We start from the raw sequence: 21304 nt of genomic DNA on the forward strand, positions 1-21304 counted from the left end.
TCCTGCCCTGAATATTTGTGTTATGTATCACCTAATACGATGAAATATTATTTTAAATTACCTTTAAAGGTTAGTACAAGTACTAATATATATAAATATCTAATAAACCTACTTCAGCTATGGATCATTTTTGTTAGTTTTACTGGAACTATTTTATTTAACAAAAGAAAGCGAATAATTACTATAGTGGTTAAAGTTGTATTATAACAGATTTTAATTTGTACGTACAAACGAGTAAATGTATATGATATTGCGGAATTTAATTATTGTTAGAAGTAGTACATATTCATGTGTTTGTTGTATTACAATTTTTGGGACATCTAGAATTTTATTTGGATTTGATAATTTTTAGCCACTTGTCATTGTTCTGAAATATTGCATTGATACGGTCAAACTCTCAAATGGTACAAATTGAGTAATTTTGTGGGATTAGTCTATAATTTTATCCCGGTACAGCATAAGTAGGTAATCATGTTTAATGACGTCCATTTATTAATAATACAAAATGAGCAATTCCCGTACATGTGGGTGTGTACGATGTAGATATAGAATTTTAATTGATGGAAAATAATTTTGTTTTATCGGGAAATCTATAATTCGTATATAAAATCCATCCATCCATTTTCCAGTATTAAATTGCAATAAGAAAACAGTAAAATCCTTTTAAGCTGAAAATACAATTTTAGTTGTTGAATTTTCCACATACAAGAATTGTTCATATTATTGTCTACTCTAACCTACAGATAACTTTATTTTACTTTCCTTCGTCTTTTGTGTCACCAATTTCTATAGTTGTAATTTATTTAGTATAACATGTATAATAATTGTGATATTGTGCATAAAATTTGTTTCTTTGTGATAATTTTGAGTATTCATGACGCCATTCTAACTTTTTGTAGTTATGTACATTGTACGAAAGAGCATGCTGTCTGTACAATACTATACTCCGCGCGTTATGGCAAGGTGATAGACAAACAAATTACTAAAAAAGAATGATTACGGTGTTACAAAGGCTTAAGAAAATTAATCACTATTAGATTGACTAAAATATTAATTAAATTCAGTTCAATTAGGTACATATAAAGGTGTTAAATCTAATATTACAATATTCAGCGCGTGGAGTTAGTGATACTAAAAAATTAAGTTGCTTTATTTGTCTTTTGCAGTAAGTATAAAATAAGACAAATCTTTATGTGAATTTTATTTGTATTTGTTTGTTCCCTATATTTTGTATAAACTGTAAGTAATTGTAATAAAACTAAATTAAAAAGACAGGTAAATTTCACGGGTAGGTATAATTTTCGATTTTTATATTGGAATGTGTGCCAACATTTGTTGAGATTTTTATTATTTATATACTGTATAACTAATTTTCTTGTTACTAGTTGGTTGATGGATCAAATTCTAGAAAAGGAAATAAAAATTCTAAAAATATATAGAGACATTTTTATTTATATATCCAAATGTAATTTTATAAAGTAGATAGATGGACTTCGTATGTAGCGTATGTTACAAAAACGTAATAGAAGATATCACAAAGTGTACATGTTTGGCACTAAATGTACTATATTTGAGCTTGCGTGTAACAGCTTAGACCACATCATCACTTAACATCAGGTGAGATTGCGATCAAACACGCTTAAATTTTAATATAAAAAAAATAATATTTCCCTCTTATTATAAGTACCTTTTATAGTTGGTATCAAAGGTTTTATCTAGTTGACAACGTTGCACACTTGGTGTTTTTGCAAGATGTGAATTGTTCCATTATAGAAGTGAATCAGATAATACGAAACTTACTGAAATCCAATATTTTCATGTAGCGAATACGAATAGTATTTTTTTTTTTGTGTAACTGCAAATGTGCAATAATCGTGCACAGTCGCAAACCTTGCAATTATTTCAAATAAGAAACCGTTATAACACAGTTAATATAATCAGTTCCCTGACCGTTCTACTGCGCACACTCGTGTGTATATAACTCTCTTTTTTATGTGTTTCCTACACATAATCACAATCTTCCTACTACTATCCACCGTCAGCTTACCTTTGAGCTGCAGTATGATAAAAAAACTCAATAATTTATATAAATAAATATGTTTAATGTAAATATAAAAGTCTTATTTATTTTAGTACCAATATTTAAATAATTATATTATATGTTAATGTGGAATATCCATTTTGCTCAGTCTTAATATGAAGTCAAGTAGATACATTTGAACTTTAACTTCTATTGGTTTATTTGTTACGAAGAATCCTGGTACACCTGCCTTTTCTAATGTTACTTGCTGATCACTCACCTGAAAGAAATATTTTCGATTTAAATACATGTGATGTTCAATGCTTATTTGTAAGCCTAAACTGCATTAACAGTTATGCTCACCACTTTACCAGATTTAGTTTCACAAATATAGCTACTTGCAATAATGAGAAAATCAATATAGGATTCAAAAGAATAAAGTTACTCTGTCTGTTAACAAAATAAAATATCTTTATGTACCAATTAAAGGACGTTGGTTTTGTGATAATGATATAATGCACTATTTAGAAGAAACTTGATCATAAAAAAGTTTTTCTGTCGTGTACTTTTTTAGAACTATTAAAGCAGAGCACTTGAATGCATATTTTTGCGTAACTTTAACCATTTACGCAGCATGCGCAGCAGAAGTATTCAAAATATTTTTTTATTTTTTCATTGCAGCTCCACTCCTATTGGTCATAGCGTAATGTTATATGTACTATAAGCCAATCGTTCTTAACAGTGGAGGAAATTAGTATTACTATGCATTAATTGTACTATTTATGTATATTATCATATTCACCTTTTGGTCCAACTGCATAACTAATTTCATGTCTGTTTGTTTAAGTTCATCTCTATGTCGACTTAATAGTAGAGTTTTTTGTAGCTCCTGCTGCTCTGGACTTTGTATACTCTTAATCATATTTTGAATTTCTACTGAAATGTCAACAGAACACAAATAAAAAAACTGGTGTTTTTCTAAAATTGTAAACAGAAACCAATTCATACTCATGAAGTCAAATGTTTGCACCATAAGAGCAATAGAACCCTGCGACCATTGGAAGCAAAGCAATGTGGTAAACTAATAGATAGACCACAGAGGCCATCCGAGAATTTTTTATTTTTTGTAGGAAAGCCACGCAAAATATTATTAATAGTATACATCAATAGATTAAAACGATATATTACATGTATGTTTGTTAATAATTTGTAATCGCTGCTGAAATAGGTGTTTTTCTGTAACATGTTGGATCTCCATTAACCCTTTAACTATTTCAAATACAGTATCATTAAGGAGACAGTTTGCCAGGCCTGATAGAAGTTCAATTGGTACTCGCATCTGGTATTTTCTGTAATAAGTTTAATATTTATTATTAATTTATATACATACACAAACTATAAAGTTAGGTACAGATTTTATTATGAAATAAAATATTAGGGTTTCACCTTTTTAAAAATTAGTATTATTATATTTTTTTATACCATATTTGACAGATGTTATATTGTTTGACTGCAGAAGCATTCCTTAAAATTGTTTTAGTCAAATTAGTAGGAAGTTATTAATCTATACATATAAATAAAATTGGAGTGTCTGTTTGTAATATCGATATTGTTTTTTATTACATGCAGTTATTTCTGTGTATGTACATACACAGAAATAGAGACCGCTTACCACCTATGCCTGCGCTATCTGGTGGAGGAAAACCCTCCAATCCACAGCCGCCACCAAGCTAAACAGCCTACAGAGAATTGCTTGTCTGATTATTACAGGAGCCATGAGCACCACGCCGGGAGCAGCTCTAGACGCATTATTGGACTTGACGCCCCTTCCTTTATTCATACAGGAAAAGGCGAAAGCCAATATGCTCAGAATAAGTTCCCAAAGGAGGATATCTTGGCATTCCCTGGCCATAAAAACTATACAAGACTCGATTATGAGTGATCCTATTCTGGGAATGCCTGAAGACAACATGGCACCAGAGTGTAACTTTGTACAATATTACAAAATCGAAATATCTGAAAGAGACGAATGGCAAAATAACCATACACCGTCTCACTCAGAGCATGACCTAGTCTGGTTTACAGACGGGTCCAAAATAGGAGATGATGTAGGATGTGGAATATGTGGTGTAAAACCCAAAATCTGCAACTATATAGGCTTAGGAAAATACGCCTCAATCTTTCAGGCAGAGACTTACGCCTTAATTAGATGTCTGGAAGTAATCCTAAGCCTCAACTACATCAATCAGAACATATACATTTATTCGGACAGTCAAGCTGCTCTACTAGCACTTAACTCGTACGAAATCCGTTCTAAACTTATTAGAAACTGTATCCTGCTACTAAATGAAGTAGGAAGCAGAAATAATATTATTCTGAGATGGGTCCCCGGGCATTCAAATATTGAAGGCAATGAGAATGCCGACCATCTGGCAAAGTTAGGGGCAAAAACCGTCCAACTGGGCCCCGAACCCTTCTGTGGTGTGCCTCGTTGCCTAAAACTGGGACATCTCAAATTAATAACCAAACGAGAAGCACTGAATCATTGGCAAGAAATGCCAGGATTAATACATTCAAAAGACCTTATATCGGGCTTCTCGACCAAATACTCCAATCGATTACTGCTATTGAGTAAAAACAACATATGCATGATGACTAGGGCCCTCACAGGACACTGCAAATTGAACAAGCATATGGCTAAGCTAGGCCTATGCACGACTAGTATCTGCAGATTCTGCCAAACTGAAGAGGAAACGCCGCTTCACATCCTATGTGGTTGTAGCCCACTCATGCATAAACGAAATATCTCCTTTGGAAAGTTTACACTCTTTCCCGAGGAGATAAAAACGATCGCTCCTAAGAATATCCTTCAATTCTTGTCCCTGACGGGTCTAGGTAGCGAACTCTGAAAAGGGCGAGCACAATAGATCTTTGTAGGTCGCAGTGCTACAGGTGCTACACATCTGACAATAGCCCAAACAACCCAATAAAAAAAATAAAAAAATACATACACAGAAATAACTTTATATACACCAAAATAATATTTTTTGTCTGTCTGTCTGTTTGTTCCAGCTAATCTCTGAAATGGCTGGGCCAATTCTAGCAGGTAATAAGGAGTAACTTAAGCTACTTTTACTTTAGAAAAATAAAGTTATTTCCACACCAACATAGTCGTGGGAACTGCTAGTATATAATCTTAATCTCATTCTGACAAAAAGTCACTCTTCATTTTCGGCATGAATATTACTGTCTACTTTCAAATATTTATATCAAATATTAATTACAAATTTCCGGATAATAGATTTGGGAGAATGGAAACTAATTGATATGCTCATAAATGTCCATATTAAGTTAATTTATCCATATTAAGATATATGTAAGTACATATAAATAATCCTTCTTAAAAAGCCAGCAACACACTTGCCCCTGGTTTTGCGTGTTCATAGATGGTGGTAATACTTAAATCAAAATAATCATTTGACAGTTCACTTCAAATAAACCACATTAAAAGTATAAAACATTTTGAAAAAAAAAAGTTATGAATTGTTGTATGATTTATCTTAGTTCCCCTGATACAGAAATGAATAAATACATTATGAGGAAAGTTTGGATATTATAATTTTAATGAGCTTTTATTATTATTTGACAATGTATTGTAATGGTAAAAAAATCAAAATCAACCCGGTTCCATAGTTAGCTTATTGAATGCACCCACAATACATTATTTCCTCGTTATTATAACGGCATAGCATAGACAATAATACAAAATTTTGGAAATATAATACTAACTGGGGTAGTTCTCTAGCCATGTCCTGTAGCTGTTCAAGTAGAAAATACAACTTTCTCTGTAGAGCTTCAGGTGTCGGTTCGTTGATATCCATTTGTGTTACATACAGAATGTAAGTTATTTGATATACCAATAGTCAAAGAGCGCTTATGAGAAGATACTCTAATAAACAAAAAATACTTTTACTTTTTATACTATTTCTCCCTTTAATATCTTAAATTTTTATTTTGTTTTGATCAGCTGTTTGTATTTTAGATCACAGTTCATTCAAATGAAGTCTTCTGTTCACATTATCGTGACGCACGAAGCTGTTGGTAGCATTGAATGACCATAATTTTATCCAACTAATATTTGGAGATGTACCTAAAATATCAAATAACAGTATTTATCTTTTTTTAATTTTAGGTTCTTAGTAGTACAATTAAGTTATGTAAATAAACATTAATTCTATATTTTTAATATTTTAAACATTAAATCGCACATTTAACGTATTATAAATAATCCCTCAAATTCTAAATTAATTAAGTAGTTTTCATCGGATTATTTTTGATAGTTTGACAAGTGCCTGTCTGCTATGTATTTTAGTGTTCTGTTCTGTCATGCTCTGTCACATTGACAATTAAAATAAAATTGGTCATATTTTCTTTGTATTTTTAAAACATATTTGAAATTTTAATTTTATTCTTTAATCAATTAATTCTACTTTATATTACAATTTGTTAATACACAATTATATGTTTTACTGTCTCTGAATAGTTTGTAATAATTACTGCAATAAGAATTCATGGATAACTTTACTAAATTGTTTTTGCTTTATCTTTGTTGTTTAGCTCAAACTGTTAAAGTATCTGACAAAGATGTAAAAACTAAACAAATATTCACAACTTTTAATACAGAAACTGAAGTGCTTCCAAACTTGTAAGTAAAAACTACCCTCGTTAAAGTAGAACATTTTTTATATTTCCCTTTTGTTTACAACTTTACCACCATGTATAAGATGATAATGATCCATGACTGATGTAAACATTTGTTAATATAATAACATGTTAACAAGTTTACACATCCTATTTATAGAAATAAAATAAGATGTGTCTGATCAGATGTTTTCTATTTTATGAGAAAACAGACACATCCCTGCTGATGGATGGTAATGGGTTATCATGGTATAAATATTTATACTCCGCATGGATGCATTCATTCATCATTGAATAATCTCAAATTTCTACAAACACGAAATTAGTTTTAGCCCAATTTAATTCTGAATATTGTTTTCTTTACTACAAGTGTAATAATGACAATTTTTTAACTTTTTTTCAGACAAACTATTGATAAAAGTCATACTTTACCAGTACCAGATATATGTGTAGAACTATTAGATAACTTTGCACAGTATGCATCAGATTTCACATTGTGCTCTATTAAGAATGCTTGGCCTGTGAGACTTTGCAGGCAATGCATTGATCAGTATGTAGTATTTAAATCTAAGTATCAAGAATTATTAAATACAGTAGATAATGGAACATCATGCCAAACTATTTATATTTCACACGATAGATTAGATGTGGTACTTGAATATTATAATAGCATTCTGGATATATGGGAAAAAGGGAACTGCAATGGTAGGTTTCATTATTTTCTGTAATTTATATCATCTTATATATATTTCATGTTTGTTTCTGTAATTAATTAATTATTTCAGCTTGTTATGACTGGTCTGGACCATTGCCTGTAGTATCAAATGACACTAAGATGTTTGATAAAATGTTTAAAGAAACAATGGACTGCATTGCAACTAACAGTACACCAAAAACAAATGCTTCAGACGAAGTTTGTGAAAGGTGCATGCAGCCTTACCTAAAATTGGACTTATTTTATAGATCCCTAAGTAAAGATTCTATAGGGTTGGACAGTGTGTGCTTTGATATAGTTGACTCTGTGAGTTGCTGGTTAAATATTTTTTATACTTATTATTTAATTACACTTTTAAGTAATACAAGTAATATAAACTATTATATTTATAGATGAACACAACTAGATCTATATGGAGCAAGGATCTTAATTGTTGCAAACTTAGAAAGACACCAGAAATAATATTTTTGGTATGCACAGGAATTATCTCTTTTTTACCAATACTGTTTTACATAGCTGCAAGATTTTGTTCTCCAATAAGAGCACTACCAAATATTTTTAAAGGTAAACAGTTCATTCTAAATTGACATACATAAGATATTACACACCTAGTACCTAAATGTAATTAACAATTATTTCTTTCAGAAACAAGATTCAAGCAGTCCTTTATGAGGTCAAGTCATGGAAGGATAAACTAAAAGAGGATTTATTTAATTAATATTTAAATAAAACTGCTCTTTATTTCAAACTGCCCGACTGTATAAGTGTGATACTCATACATTGTTTATTATGTAAATATAGAACTAAAGTTAAGCTATTAAAAAAAGATAAAAGCAAATGTTTGCATAATGTATGCTATTAGAATTCTCAGCCTTCATAACAGATAATGTGATTGAGTGATGACTATAGCAATATTTAATCCATCCCTGTGTATAATGGAAAGCAGTATATGACAGGCAATTTTTTAATTTATTAACACTGAATAATTATTTAGATATCCATAATTGACATTTTCTTTTGTTGAATTCAGTGTACCTACATATATGACTATCTGGCCAACTTTAGTGCAACTGGCACGGAGAGAACCTGACTAAATGCCCTGAATGCCCAATCAACAGTTTATAAAGAGCCTGGTGGTCTAAAAATATTTAAATGAAAGGATTATAAATTTATGACGAAATATAAAAGTACATGGGTTCACCTTTGGACTATTTGATAATATAAACATCCAAAATCAATTTTTAATTTAATAACTTAAAAAAATATACCATGCACTATGGATAAACAGTAATATTGATAAATTATAGATATAATTATGCATTATATAGTAATTTACCCAAAGAATATAACTAAAATAGAAAGAAGATATATTTTATTTAAATAAATTAAATTGTTAATTAATTAAAAGTATTTTATTTAACATTGTTTTAATTCATAGACACATAGAAGTTTTCAGGTAAGCTATACCAATTGTTTGTCACATTCTTAAATAACTATCTGTGTCTTGCTTTTTTGTTGCTTTTTTTTATAGTGTTGCCATTAGTATTGTTATTAGATATTTTGTGTTTTAATGCATTTGGTGTGGAATCACCCTTGGTCATTATGCTCATACTGGAATCTTTATCTTTAGGTGTGCCTGGTCTGCTATCTAATCCAACAACTGACAGTATTTTACTATCACTACTGAAAGCCTTTTGTAGCATACCAGATGAAGTTGCTATTTTTTGAGTAGCACTTTGTTTCATTTGAGAATGGCTGAGTGCTTTTTCAATATTACCATTTGTATGCTGTTTACCAGATGGTTTTGATGCAATGCTTTCAGAAGAGCCATGTATTGTTGTGTGGTTCAAACTTCCAATATTCAATCCAGAACTGATTTGTGTATCAGATGAGTCCTCATTTGTTTGAGATTCTGTTTCACTGTTTCTATCATCTAAAAATAAAATTAGAAGAGTAATAAATAGTGTCAAATTCAAGCATTCAAAGGAGTAAAGTTTTAGGTAGTAAATATTTCATTTTATTACTGCTTTTGGAAAGTTGTATTTAACAACTTCATATAATATATAGTACTTAGGATTTGCTATTAATGGCATCACTATGAGTTTATTTCACAGATTCTAATTTATCTTATGCCAAAAGACCAATAAAATACACACTGGGGCATAGTGTGTATTTTAAAAACAAAATACACAATATATATATATATATATATATTGGGTCTTTTGGCAAATAGTGCAAATATTTTTTAATACTAAAAATTAATTATAAATAGTTATTCTGAACTCACTTTTTGCTTCTGCAGGATCAACAAGACCACTAACTGCCTGTTAACAAATTAAAAATATGTAGAAAAACATTCAGAATTTATGAGATGGAAGAAGAGATATAAATCAAATGAAATGATTTAAGTTTTCCAATATAACATATTATAAGAGTTTGTAAGGTACAACTCCATAATCATACTAACTCATTGTCTGAATAATATTACATTCTAATAATTATCATCATCATAATCAGATGCTAGTAAGTATTTGGAAAATAAAACATGAATGATAAATTAACAATCTATGACAACAACAATAAAATTGACCTTCACATCTTTTACTGATGTGTTGCTAGAATATGCAATTGTATATATAGCATGCATTGCGTACTATTCCATTTTGATCTATTTAAAAAATGCTTGTAAAATTAATTAATAAATATGAAGTTTACAATAAATTAAGTAGTACATTACTTACAGCCATAGATGTTATGGAAGACTTGGAGAACAATCTTTCTGCCTCTTTAAATTTTCTGTTACGTTTGTCTGCCTTGGAATTAGTACTCTTGTTTGTTGTGAGATATCTATCCCAGCCTCGAATAATATTGCCATAAAGTTGAGTATCTTCTAAGTAAGAACCCTCAAAGGCATATATTTGCCTCTCTAAATTGGCTAAAGTTTCCTACAAAAATGCAAATTGCAAATATTATTTAAAAATGCACTTGGCTATGAATATGTATTGATCAATATACCTATATTTTTAATAATAAAAGATGAATACTTGGAGATTATGATTGTTAGTTTATTGATCCTTCACCAATATTTAACGTAAAAACACATACAATAGTTGATTATTGGGTATTTGTCAAGGAATAAACAATAATAACTACCGTAACTAGTAATTGTTTTTGTATCAAATACAATCTGCATAAAAGCAAAGGAAAGAGATCAGATGTTTTTTTTCAGTGTATTATGTATTTCACTGTACATTACTTACAGCTACTTCAGCCTTCCTTTTAACTAATTCAGCTAATTCGGCTCTCGTGTCAGCCACCGATGTTTGTTTGGAGGCCATGTTGGATTTTCTTATTTGCACAGTTTCGCTGACGGGACTTTGCGGTGAAACAACCATTTCGCTGACTATTTATGCACCTGTCGCTAATTACCTATACTTCCATTATAATTTAATATTTGAAGATTATATGTATTCAATCAGCAAGAAGATAAAGGAAAACCATACAATGTTTGCGTTACATTACATCAATAGTTTCAGATACAAACTATAGACTAAAGATCACAGAACACCAATATAATAGATATCATAGACTTAGAGATACTTTACTTTTTATTTTCATGCTTTGGAGTCTAGGTCAAACAATAGTTTAGTATTTTCAGAAGTATTTTCCTTAGAGTAATAAATCATAAATATTAGACACATGGAGAAAATGTCAAGAATTAAAATATAGAATCCTAATTAAAATATTAACTGGTCAAACTATATATTTATTACAATTCCATCGTATATATGTATCATATACAAAGAAGTAAAATAAATTAAAGTGCGAAATATGTAATGAGCAACTTTGAAATTCTAAACTATATACATTTGCTACGTTATCTCTTTTAATTCATTAGTATCTACATAAATCACGATAAATTACTTAGATTTTAATTAGAATTCCTAGTAATAGTAATTAGTTTTCTTAAGAGAAAATGTTCTGAGGAGAACTTTCCATTCCAGAATACAAAAATAAGACGGATATTTGTAGAGAAAAACAGACCAAACTATACACTATTTTACATTGATTTTTTTAAATAAATTAATCAATTAAGATCCTAAATATCAATTCACGTCCACGTGTTAGGCTAAGTTGATAATGTCTTCTAGTTAAATGTATAATCTTAAGTCGAAGGATATTAATCAAGTTAACGGGGATTGTTGCCCCCAGTGTTAAAGCCGGGGCGCTCTCCTACGGAGTGTGGAGTGAGTCTGTGCTCTGTGACAGTTGACGTATACAGACATTGACTTTCACAATTTGACATTTATTAAATAATTTTGTGAAATGTGTTTCCTATAATGGCTTATCTAAAATTAATCAACAATAATTGATATTTAGATAATAGACTAACAATTTGCCTACAGTGTAAATTAATAAGAAAATAGCTTAATAAATTCAAATGTCTATAAACTACATTCCTCGGGTTACGCAGGTAAAATTCAAAGTAAAATAGTATAGTTTTTGCATCGCATGTTATTATTATCCATATTTACGAAACCAATATCTGTGTATTTTCAGCTGGATGCTGTTCAACTAGATGTACAGGTCGAGGAATTATTTAAACAATTGTTGTTTCAAGCCGCCAGGTATTTGGAGGTAATATTATGTACTTTTATTTAAAAAGACTTCAATTCTAAATCAATATATTTTATACAATATTATATGAACAGCCGTGTTCGTAACATCCATGTTTATGATTATAATTATGAAATATTTATCAAAGTTATTTCGAAAAGAAACGGGATATCAACAACTTTAATTTGAAGTTATTTTAACTTTTTTTAAAGTTCAGAAAGTAGACTTGAGAATCATAAACAGTAGTAGCATTTGCATAAACAGTAGTAATGTAGACTTAAATAATTTGTTGATACAAAATAGCAATCACATCATGTGACACCTGTGGTTCCCATCATATATTCATTCTGAAGGAAGAAATATTGTTTAAAACCATTAATACAGTCTTTAAGTAAGATCATTGCCATATCTCACTTTCAATTGAAGAAGAGCTTACAAAGCAAGCTGCTTAATATCTGAATTAAATGAGACAGAGGCACCTACCCAACCACTTTGTAAACAGAGTGCTTGAGAGAAAAATAAATTTAAGGTTAGCCTTATTTAATTCTATTTTTCAGCCGGGAATCCTACAGCCAATTCTTCCAGAGCTGGAGCTTATTATAAGAACATGGATATTCAGATATTCATTCTACAAAAAACATTGCACATTTGGACAGGAGATGCTTTCCTTAAAATATAAAACTGATAACATATCACAAAGTAAAATGTATTGGTATTATGGCTTTACAGTTGGTTTGAAGTATATTAAAGAGAGAGCTATGTATAGTTTGACATCAAACCAAAGAGTACAGGACCTTGTACATAAGCTTGAGACTTTTCAATTAATAAGTGATATCTTTAATTTTCTACGCTTCATACAATATGGAAAGTACCCTGTACTCATAGATTTTATACTTGGACTTGAGTTGACAGCAGATAAATTGACAAGAGAAGATCTCACAGACTTTTCATGGACTCGAGAATTATTGTGGCATAATTTTATTGTAAGTAATTTATTTATTGCATTTCTAATTTTTTATTTATTAATTAACTTCTATTTTTTATATCACTGTTTCCCATGTATTCTAACATTTATTTTGTGTGATATTACTATCAGTTGCTGAAGGTTTGAGCAGATTGAATTGAATTCATGTTTCTAAATATATTTTTTTTTGTTTTGCATGTAACAATATAGTCTACTATACTTCTTATCAAGAATGATTTATGTTATTTTGAAACTGTGCTTCAGTCATGAGCATCCTGAAGTTGATATTCTTAAAGGAATAACTTTATAATTGTAATTATATTGTCAATATTTCAGGAATTAATAGGCACAGCTATATCACTTATGAATATGTTTGGCTTGAAAAAGAAATTGTCTACTGTTTTGAAGTATATGTGGTGGCGACACTATAGCCGCACATCAGGCACTCCTACTAATGCTACTATGACACAGAATACTGTGTGTGCCTGTTGTTTGAGTAAACCTGTGTTGCCATATACAATGGGATGTTCACATATTTTCTGCTATTATTGTATAATGGTATGTTTTTAATATTTTAATACTTCAGTAAAATATATATCTATTGATATGCCACCCTTTGTGGTATAGAGAGCTGGAGGAGGCCTATGCCAAAAGGCACACCGAGTTGCAGGACTTTTTCTAAACATCAAATGTACCCCAACTTCGGGAAAAAAAAGCCCTATATTATTATTATCTTGAGACATCCATGATACTACTCATGCTGCCATTCCAGATGACTAAGATGTCGAGTATCTTACCTTGTAATTTCACTATCTAATTTGGATCCTGCAACCAAAATATATATAATACAAAGCAAGCTGCATCCCAGGTGAAAAAGGCGAGACTGAGATATCCAGGCTGACAACTTGTTACTGCCTACCTTTGCTCAAATTAACGTTAATAAGTTTAATTTAGTTCAAGACACACCTTAATTCGTTTTTTGTATGTTAATTGAACTGAAATTTGAATATACATTATGTTTATTGTTTTAGGCTAACAAAACAGCAGATCGAGACTATGCATGCCCAAAATGTTATTATAATGGAAAAAAAGTACATAAATTTGTTGTGGTATAATGAAGGTAACTTGATTTGTTAATGCTGGGTAGAAGACTTATTATGGTGCTGTGATGTATAATAGATTTATAGCTAATTAATTGATGAAATTGTTACTTTTATAAAGATTTAATAAATGTTATAAAATTGTTATGTTTTTCTTATTGCATTGGTATCCACTAATGAAGGCATTGAATTTGATCTAAAATGCAAGAATTAGTACTTTAAATTAAAGTATATTTGATTGTAAATGAAAATGTGTATGACGGGGACAAGTTCTGAAGGGCACTGCTAATATTCATAACTTCCGCTAATGTCGTCGTAATTTACGTCCTTTATCAGGAAGTCTACGTAGTCTATTGTATGAAATTTCAAAATAAATAGTTTTCTTCCTATTACAAAACGTAATGCAAAGTTGGCCATAGCCAATATACATAAAACATCTATAAATATTAATATAATTTTTATCTTTTGCATTGTCAATATTTATAATTATGTAGGGCTGACCACAACATTACAAAGTAGCGTTATTAGGCTGCGGTTTCTTGTAGATCACTAGTCTTCCGCTACAGTTACTGAGCAAAAAATCGCTCAATGGACTAATGCAATAATCATGTACTTAACTACCAGATCAAATTAAAAGGAAGGTTGATGGCACGAGTTCACAAAATAATAAGAAATACATTATATTTTTTTATGAAATGAAGTTCATACTTTATTATATGCAATTCCAGTACTTAATGAAGCGCTACGTGATCTATTTACAAAATTCCTAACAATTATTAAAATTAAATACTAAACTATTGTAATGACTTATATAATAGATATATCTAATATAATAATTAACAGTTTAGGTGTAGGTTGTACCTAATATTTTATTCTACAATTGTCTTTAAAGTTATTATTTTACATTCAAATAATCTAAAATATATAGTATCAGATTAACATCGTCATCATTTTAGTGGTACTATTGTCGACCGTTATTACGCCGCGAGGAACGCTTCCAATCATCCAAACAAATCGCTATTTAATTAATTGAATCTTATGTTTTATAAGTATTTATGTGCATGTTTATTAACTTAAGCGGACTACATGTCTACTTAATACATAGGTATTACACTTCGAGATTTCCGTTGTTTATTTCGTAACTGTCTAAAATAAGCCGATTGACCACATTTGTCAGTTTCCGTGAGGTTTAGTTAGGTACAAACATATTGCAGCAGACTTGTATTTCTTAAGAAGTCATATAAGTACATGTATCTAATAATATCTATAATTTAGATAACTTGTATATACGAGTATCGTATAAGTCTTGGCCCTGAATTATTGATATAATAGACGGTTTACAAAACCGTGAAATAACCGTAACCGTAAATAATATGTAACAATATATAGATGTTCTTGTGCTTAAATAACCGTACATATTATTAATAATTTAATTGTGTATATTAAAATGTATGAATTGTACGAAGCACCATCATATTATGGTGAGTTTTGACAAATTAGATGGCGCGAATAGAATTTTCATCCTTAAATATTAAATTGTATATTCTTTCTCATGACAACTATTTGAATGGAACTTGAATTAAGTATCATCATAGTAGTAATCTGTCATCACGCCGAGAGTAAAAATGAAGTAATAATAATTAATAATATATATAATAATAAGTAAAAATAATAATAAGTAGTAATAAAAAGTATAGTAAAACCTTTTTAACGAATCTTCTTTTTTCTTTTCCATGTGCCAATGTGATTGATCGGTAAACGATATCGAAGTATTAATCGTAACAGACCAACATTATTCTTTACATACATAAATTTCTGATTAATTCTAGCATTGTCCACCTATTCCGTATATGGCGAATATTGCCCCAATTCCATCGAAGTGGGGTTGTGGGTACTCTAATGTTGATTGTCTTTGCTGTTACGCACGTCGGCGTGAAAACCGGTCTCCCAGTCGGCTACGTAGTCCACTGTCCGCACTGATCCGTCCGGCTCCACCAAAGAATATTGACCTGGATATATAACAACTGCATGTTATTCTGTGACATTTTTGTGTTATGATTACCTTCATGGTTACACAAGTGACTACCATGTTGATTAGTGGAGCGAAAATGTTTTAAATATAAGATTAAGCAAAAAGTTTCTAAAAAGTGTATGTTAAAAAGCGAACTTCATTTTAAATGGGAATATTTATCTGTTATTTTTTTATTTATCTCGTAGTAGAATTCAAGTGCAAACTCAATCGACAAAACTACGCGAAAAACACGATTGACATGATCCTGCTTATAAACATACATAAACATATCTACATTCCAATGATCATTGGTATGTATTACCAGTACTACCAGAATTCACAGAAGGAAATTTTTAGCGAAATAATAGCATCCTGTCACTTTAAATTTAGCAAGAATGAATACATAAAATATAATTGAAATAATAATCGTATACCATACATATTTGTTTAGTTTCGTTACTGAATATTCTTACCTTTGACAACTTCACCGTCTCGTTCTTCTCTTTGTTGCTTTATGTCACCTGTATGTGGATCGTTGACGCTATACTCGTAAGCATATCGTGGATGGGCGTCCTGCGAACATTACGATACGATATCATTACTAACGGTTGCCCTTTGCGCTAATATCGTGAGAAATGCCAGCCAAAGGTTACAACTAAACTATATAGGGCAGTCGTCAACAAATGAAAACGATTGTAACTTACGTAATTGCACATGAACAATGATTTATCATTTTTAAGATACATTTGATAGTGTTCTATCCTTTCGTATAAAGGTCAAAGTGAATATATACGAATATCTCTTCGGTTCAACAAATCGTCACGACATTTTATGATTCACGTTATTGAAACCGAGAAGCTTACTTACTTGATACTTTTTGTGTAATATTTTACTATCTTAGTTACGGGGGAAGGAGAGGGGAGTTATATTATTAGATTAGGTTTCAACCAACAGTCAGGATGAGAATGAGATGTGTTCATCATATAACGGATATTATTATTTTTTGTAAACACTGTAGGTTAGATGTAATGTCTGACTTTTAATTGCGACAACATAAATTAAATAAAGTCATCACATTATTAGCAATGAACAAAATCAAATCTCAAATCCACTTCCACGAGGTGTCTTAATTAACCATGTCAGGTCGAATTGAACGTGATCTGGATCTGGATCTCATCGTGGTTAATTTCTGGTGAATTGGTCACGGCTAACTGACCTGACATACCCCTCATCATCATTCTCCACTAGTTCCCCGCTAACATAAGTTATTTTTTATGCCGTTCTCCCATTTATATCTGGATATTACCTCACTACGGCTTCCAGTAACATTGGTTACTTAGACGGATAGTACTTTCTAAGGTTATTTACCTACCATTGGGCTTGTTGCCACTTTAGCGTGCGCAGCACTTCATTTAATTGAGAGCACAGATAACAATACTAATGCGTAGGTATAAATTGAGAATGTACTTAAATAAATTTCCTTAAATGTGGGTAACAAGTACAATGGGTATTGGTGAGAAAGGATCGAAATTTCGAAAGCATAGTTACGAAATATCTCAAAATGTAGTCTGTATGGCTTTAGTATATTACACGTATAACGCTTATGGACTATTTCAAAACATTATAAAGATTTGTGGAAATGGATGTTAACTAGAATTATGATTTCTATACAACGTCTCTTAAATAGATATTTATTATAAAATAGCTCTTTCAAAATACGACATATGGGTATGATATTAGACGACCACGGTGGTCTAGCGTGTAATACGTCACTTCACTTCCGATGGTTGCGAGTTCGATTTGTTGCACGCTACGAATATTTGTGTTCATGAGGTCATTGTTTGTATGTTTGGGTGTTTTATTATGTGTATAATGTATGTACCTACATAATACGCATAATAAAACACCCAAAAAATTTAGTTATTTCTTTCATTTGTCTAGTACACATAACATAAGTTTTGCTTAGATTTATAAGGTTAAATAGCGCTGTGGGAATTGTGCAGAGTTTAAAATTATTGTTATTAACTAGCTGATCCCGGGAACTCTGTTCCGAAATCAGAACTTCAGAATTAAATGATATGTACTGTTTTTTAAATTTTGTTACACAATAAATTGCACGATGCATACTGTTTCACAGGTATGAAAAGTTTGTATGGGAAATTAAAGTTCATGTTTTTACTATTTTCCATGCAATTATTTTATCACCACTGAAACTTTCTTTTTACAAATAATTCAAAAATTAGCCAAATTTATCCAGCCGTTCTCGAGTTTTAGCGAGACTAACAAACCTCATTTCAAACATATAGATAATGCCTAAACGTATAATCAAATATCAAAATATGAAGCACCCTTCGTTTACTTGACCAGGGTAATCCTAAATGGTATGTTTGCATATACCAAATTATATAACTAGTTTTTTTATTTAAGTATAATTAAAACACCTTGATGTGATTTGTATGTGCCTTCTCAGAAATTTCTATTTACATCACTATAGCTTTTTTCGATCGCGATTTGTATTATTTTTAATAATTTAAAATATAACTAATTAATTACTCGGTACATATAAGATATGTATTATTATTATTATGTATATTTATTATTAAAAAAACTATATATAAACTGGCTGTAATTTAATTTTTAATGCAAATAATAATATAAACGCTATGTCAAGACTATGTAACTATTTAAACCGTATTATCGAAATATCTATCGAATAGATTATGTAATAACTATAGGTATGTACGACGACATTCGTCTACATTTGAGTGATTAATTGGCGTAAGAAGTCAATTTGAAAAAATCTGGATCCTGGTAGACGGGTCATGTTACGGTTACATCACAAAATATCTTGCAGGGATGTGAGGCAACTTCGTAATTGGCCACCTACGTAAATTTTGCGCAAAATGGTTACTATTTTCAACCTACTTCAAAAAGAAGAAGTCAGTTCGAGATTCGACTCTATTTACTTACTATTTTATTTTTACATGCCAAAGATCTATTATATTGATTAAATATCGTATTTATTTTAATTAAACGTTTAATGCAAGGAAAAGCAGTTGAAATAAGTTTTCAGCAATTACGAAATTAAAGGGGTACCTATATCAGAAATGTTAATTATGTTACAAAGTGTGAAAAAGTTCACTGTTGTTCAGGTAAGCCTAGTAAAGTAAATATTCCTAAATACAAATTATAGACGTGTATTTTAATGTATTTATAATAAAATTGCTATATTAAAATAAATTAAGTATTAAAAAGAATTTAGCGACGTATTAAAAAAGATTTATACAGTATATCTTTCAGTTTTCGTCAGCCTACATGTATATTGAGCCGTATAATAAACAAACAGACAGACAGAACAGTTTTTTCCCGGTTATGATTGTACTATATGTAAACATAATGAGGATAAACAAGATATATAGTATATGTTGTTATATTATTGCATGTGTTATGTTATTATTTTATTACACATTTAAATAGGAGCTATATTAGGCATATTTTTGTATTCTATTAAATATTTTTATATTATATTGAGTTTAATGTTCTAATTAAATATAATTATTACTAGATACTTACATAATTTTCCAAAAATTCTGTGTGTACGTTCTTAACAGCGACAGGTGTAGCGCTGATATGACCACTTTGGACACCTGTGACGGGTACTGACACTGATGGTAAAACCGGGGCACTAATGTGTGAAATTGGCGCGATTCTCTGCACCTGTTGAGCTGGTTGTGTATACTGCGCAACAGTTGGCACTGCATACTGAGTTACAGCTGGATTTGTGTACTGAGTGATAACAGGCGTAGAGTATTGTGCTGGTCTAAAGTACTGTGTCGAGGTTCCTCCTACTTGTGTAACTGAAGATGTAGCATATTGGGTGACTGGTGCAACTTGAGTCACTTGTGGAGCTTGAACAGCCTGTGTGTACCGAGTCACAGCAGGCGCAGCAACGTTGTAGGTGGCAGGCGTAATAACTTGATTTTGTTGCACTCTCAAAGCAGGAGACGTGGCGTATCCTGCAGAAGGTGCTGCATACACTTGAGATACTACTGGTCCTCCGCCTTGAACACTATAGGAGTTCAGCGATGCTTTTGCCAATGATCCGGTGTATGCTTGTTGGGAAATTGAATTTTGGGTCAAGTAAGTTGTTTTAGGTGGAGTTATAGAGAACCTGGCAAATAGTGGAGCAGCTGTTACTTTTGCTATTATAGGCGCTTGAGCGTACGTTGCGAGTGGAGTCACTCTTCTCCCTGATGAGGCTGCAGATGACAATCCCGCGGAAGTAGCGTATCCGTGTACTTCTTTTGTCGAATATACCGGCGCATCGTTTTGAGATAAGATTGTTGGCTGATATACAGGCGCTGGTTGTGGGGCGTATGAAATTTGAGGAGCTACAGCTTGTGAATACTGATACACAGGCGCAGATATTACTTGCTGGGGTACAATTGCTGGTGGAGCAGCCACTTTAACTCCAGAGGTGGTCAGTTGAATGGCTGGTGTAGGGTAGGAGTACCCATTATCACAGTTTTGCAGCTTTTGTACTTGGCCTAGGTGGTAATTCAAGTCTGGATCGTGGTATGCTAGTCCGTATGTGATGGTTGTGGCCAATAAGAAAGTCGAGAGTAGTGCCTGAAACGAAGACAACATTTCGTGTATAAGAAACTCTAAACTCTATGGTTTTAGACTTATTTAAGTCCGAATTACGAGTAATTTAACCATTGTGAAATGCCATTAAATTTAGAGCAATTACTATTAAATTTTCGATTTACCTGCATTTTGTATAATGCATGAGTGAGTGGCTGAATTATGTTTTGCATTGTATTATTTTACTTACCGACTTCATTTTTGCCCAATTGCGTGCCCACTAATAAATTTTATTGTTGTTATTACGTCATGTAATTATTAGGATGCTTTCAGTTTTGGTTTCCGTAATGTTTACATCGGTGTTGCCGAAAACTTAAAGCGTATTTGCCAAACTTTGGCGTCAGTCGAAATGAGAGCAAAGTGGGTCTGCAAAGTCTTATATAGTGATCTCATATGTGTAAGAACGGGTCACACTTTTTCACGTTCGCTAACCAGTGGTACTCAGTGGGCGCGGTCCACGTGTGTACGCTACGAGTAATTTATATAGATCTGACTACATTCATTATAATACATTATGGTTCGTTTAATATTA

At 31.2% G+C, this 21304-nt stretch overlaps 5 protein-coding genes across 6 annotated transcripts; 2 read left to right on the top strand and 3 right to left on the bottom strand.

Moving 5' to 3' along the window:
- Window positions 1–2111: 2111 nt before the first annotated feature.
- Window positions 2112–6084, bottom strand: LOC131847018 (gonadal protein gdl). 2 transcript variants are annotated; one of them, XM_059196456.1, is made up of 4 exons: window positions 5994–6084; window positions 3209–3369; window positions 2823–2956; window positions 2112–2300 (listed from the first exon to the last, which is right to left on the bottom strand). In XM_059196456.1, the coding sequence occupies exons 2-4, from the start codon at window positions 3357–3359 to the stop codon at window positions 2163–2165; spliced, it is 423 nt and encodes a 140-aa protein (XP_059052439.1). In that variant the 5' UTR covers window positions 3360–3369; window positions 5994–6084; the 3' UTR covers window positions 2112–2162. The 2 variants fall into 2 exon arrangements, with proteins under 2 accessions (XP_059052439.1, XP_059052438.1); XM_059196455.1 differs by having other exon boundaries at window positions 5810–6078.
- Window positions 6085–6442: 358 nt separating this feature from the next.
- On the top strand, window positions 6443–8671 carry LOC131846992 (osteopetrosis-associated transmembrane protein 1). The gene is made up of 5 exons (XM_059196424.1): window positions 6443–6725; window positions 7125–7426; window positions 7507–7742; window positions 7829–8000; window positions 8082–8671. Exons 1-5 carry the CDS (start codon window positions 6592–6594, stop codon window positions 8132–8134), a joined length of 897 nt encoding a protein of 298 aa, XP_059052407.1. The 5' UTR covers window positions 6443–6591; the 3' UTR covers window positions 8135–8671.
- Window positions 8672–8842: 171 nt separating this feature from the next.
- Window positions 8843–10996, bottom strand: LOC131846993 (chromatin modification-related protein MEAF6). Its single transcript, XM_059196425.1, has 4 exons — window positions 10697–10996; window positions 10178–10381; window positions 9724–9760; window positions 8843–9369 (listed from the first exon to the last, which is right to left on the bottom strand). The coding sequence occupies exons 1-4, from the start codon at window positions 10829–10831 to the stop codon at window positions 8930–8932; spliced, it is 816 nt and encodes a 271-aa protein (XP_059052408.1). The 5' UTR covers window positions 10832–10996; the 3' UTR covers window positions 8843–8929.
- A 762-nt stretch (window positions 10997–11758) lies between these two features.
- Window positions 11759–14233, top strand: LOC131847063 (peroxisome biogenesis factor 2). The gene is made up of 5 exons (XM_059196512.1): window positions 11759–11910; window positions 11997–12074; window positions 12611–13036; window positions 13354–13575; window positions 14049–14233. The coding sequence occupies exons 1-5, from the start codon at window positions 11878–11880 to the stop codon at window positions 14130–14132; spliced, it is 843 nt and encodes a 280-aa protein (XP_059052495.1). The 5' UTR covers window positions 11759–11877; the 3' UTR covers window positions 14133–14233.
- Window positions 14234–15832: 1599 nt separating this feature from the next.
- LOC131847014 (uncharacterized) lies at window positions 15833–21203 on the bottom strand. The gene is made up of 4 exons (XM_059196451.1): window positions 20963–21203; window positions 19702–20757; window positions 16602–16701; window positions 15833–16126 (listed from the first exon to the last, which is right to left on the bottom strand). Exons 1-4 carry the CDS (start codon window positions 20969–20971, stop codon window positions 16014–16016), a joined length of 1278 nt encoding a protein of 425 aa, XP_059052434.1. The 5' UTR covers window positions 20972–21203; the 3' UTR covers window positions 15833–16013.
- Window positions 21204–21304: the final 101 nt, after the last annotated feature.

This window comes from Achroia grisella, unplaced genomic scaffold, assembly GCF_030625045.1.
Source record: "Achroia grisella isolate CSIRO2021 unplaced genomic scaffold, CSIRO_AGI_Agris_v1 utg515, whole genome shotgun sequence".
In the NCBI taxonomy this organism is placed as follows: Eukaryota; Metazoa; Arthropoda; class Insecta; order Lepidoptera; family Pyralidae; genus Achroia; species Achroia grisella.

Coding starts and splice junctions, on each gene's coding strand:
- LOC131847014 (XM_059196451.1), bottom strand. Junction 16,702..19,701: donor CAGAATTTTTGGAAAATTAT/GTAAGTATCTAG, acceptor TAATGTTCGCAG/GACGCCCATCCACGATATGC. Junction 16,127..16,601: donor AGACGGTGAAGTTGTCAAAG/GTAAGAATATTC, acceptor TTATATATCCAG/GTCAATATTCTTTGGTGGAG.
- LOC131846993 (XM_059196425.1), bottom strand. CDS start 10,831: ATGGTTGTTTCACCGCAAAGTCCCGTCAGCGAAACTGTGCAAATAAGA. Junction 10,382..10,696: donor AAAGGAAGGCTGAAGTAGCT/GTAAGTAATGTA, acceptor GCATTTTTGTAG/GAAACTTTAGCCAATTTAGA. Junction 9,370..9,723: donor TGATCCTGCAGAAGCAAAAA/GTGAGTTCAGAA, acceptor TTTTATTTTTAG/ATGATAGAAACAGTGAAACA.
- LOC131846992 (XM_059196424.1), top strand. CDS start 6,592: ATGGATAACTTTACTAAATTGTTTTTGCTTTATCTTTGTTGTTTAGCT. Junction 7,743..7,828: donor GCTTTGATATAGTTGACTCT/GTGAGTTGCTGG, acceptor TTATATTTATAG/ATGAACACAACTAGATCTAT. Junction 8,001..8,081: donor ACTACCAAATATTTTTAAAG/GTAAACAGTTCA, acceptor TATTTCTTTCAG/AAACAAGATTCAAGCAGTCC.
- LOC131847018 (XM_059196455.1), bottom strand. CDS start 5,901: ATGGATATCAACGAACCGACACCTGAAGCTCTACAGAGAAAGTTGTAT. Junction 2,957..3,208: donor AATTATTAACAAACATACAT/GTAATATATCGT, acceptor TTGACATTTCAG/TAGAAATTCAAAATATGATT. Junction 2,301..2,822: donor TTATGCAGTTGGACCAAAAG/GTGAATATGATA, acceptor TATTTCTTTCAG/GTGAGTGATCAGCAAGTAAC.
- LOC131847063 (XM_059196512.1), top strand. CDS start 11,878: ATGTCTATAAACTACATTCCTCGGGTTACGCAG. Junction 11,911..11,996: donor ACATTCCTCGGGTTACGCAG/GTAAAATTCAAA, acceptor GTGTATTTTCAG/CTGGATGCTGTTCAACTAGA. Junction 13,576..14,048: donor TCTGCTATTATTGTATAATG/GTATGTTTTTAA, acceptor TTATTGTTTTAG/GCTAACAAAACAGCAGATCG.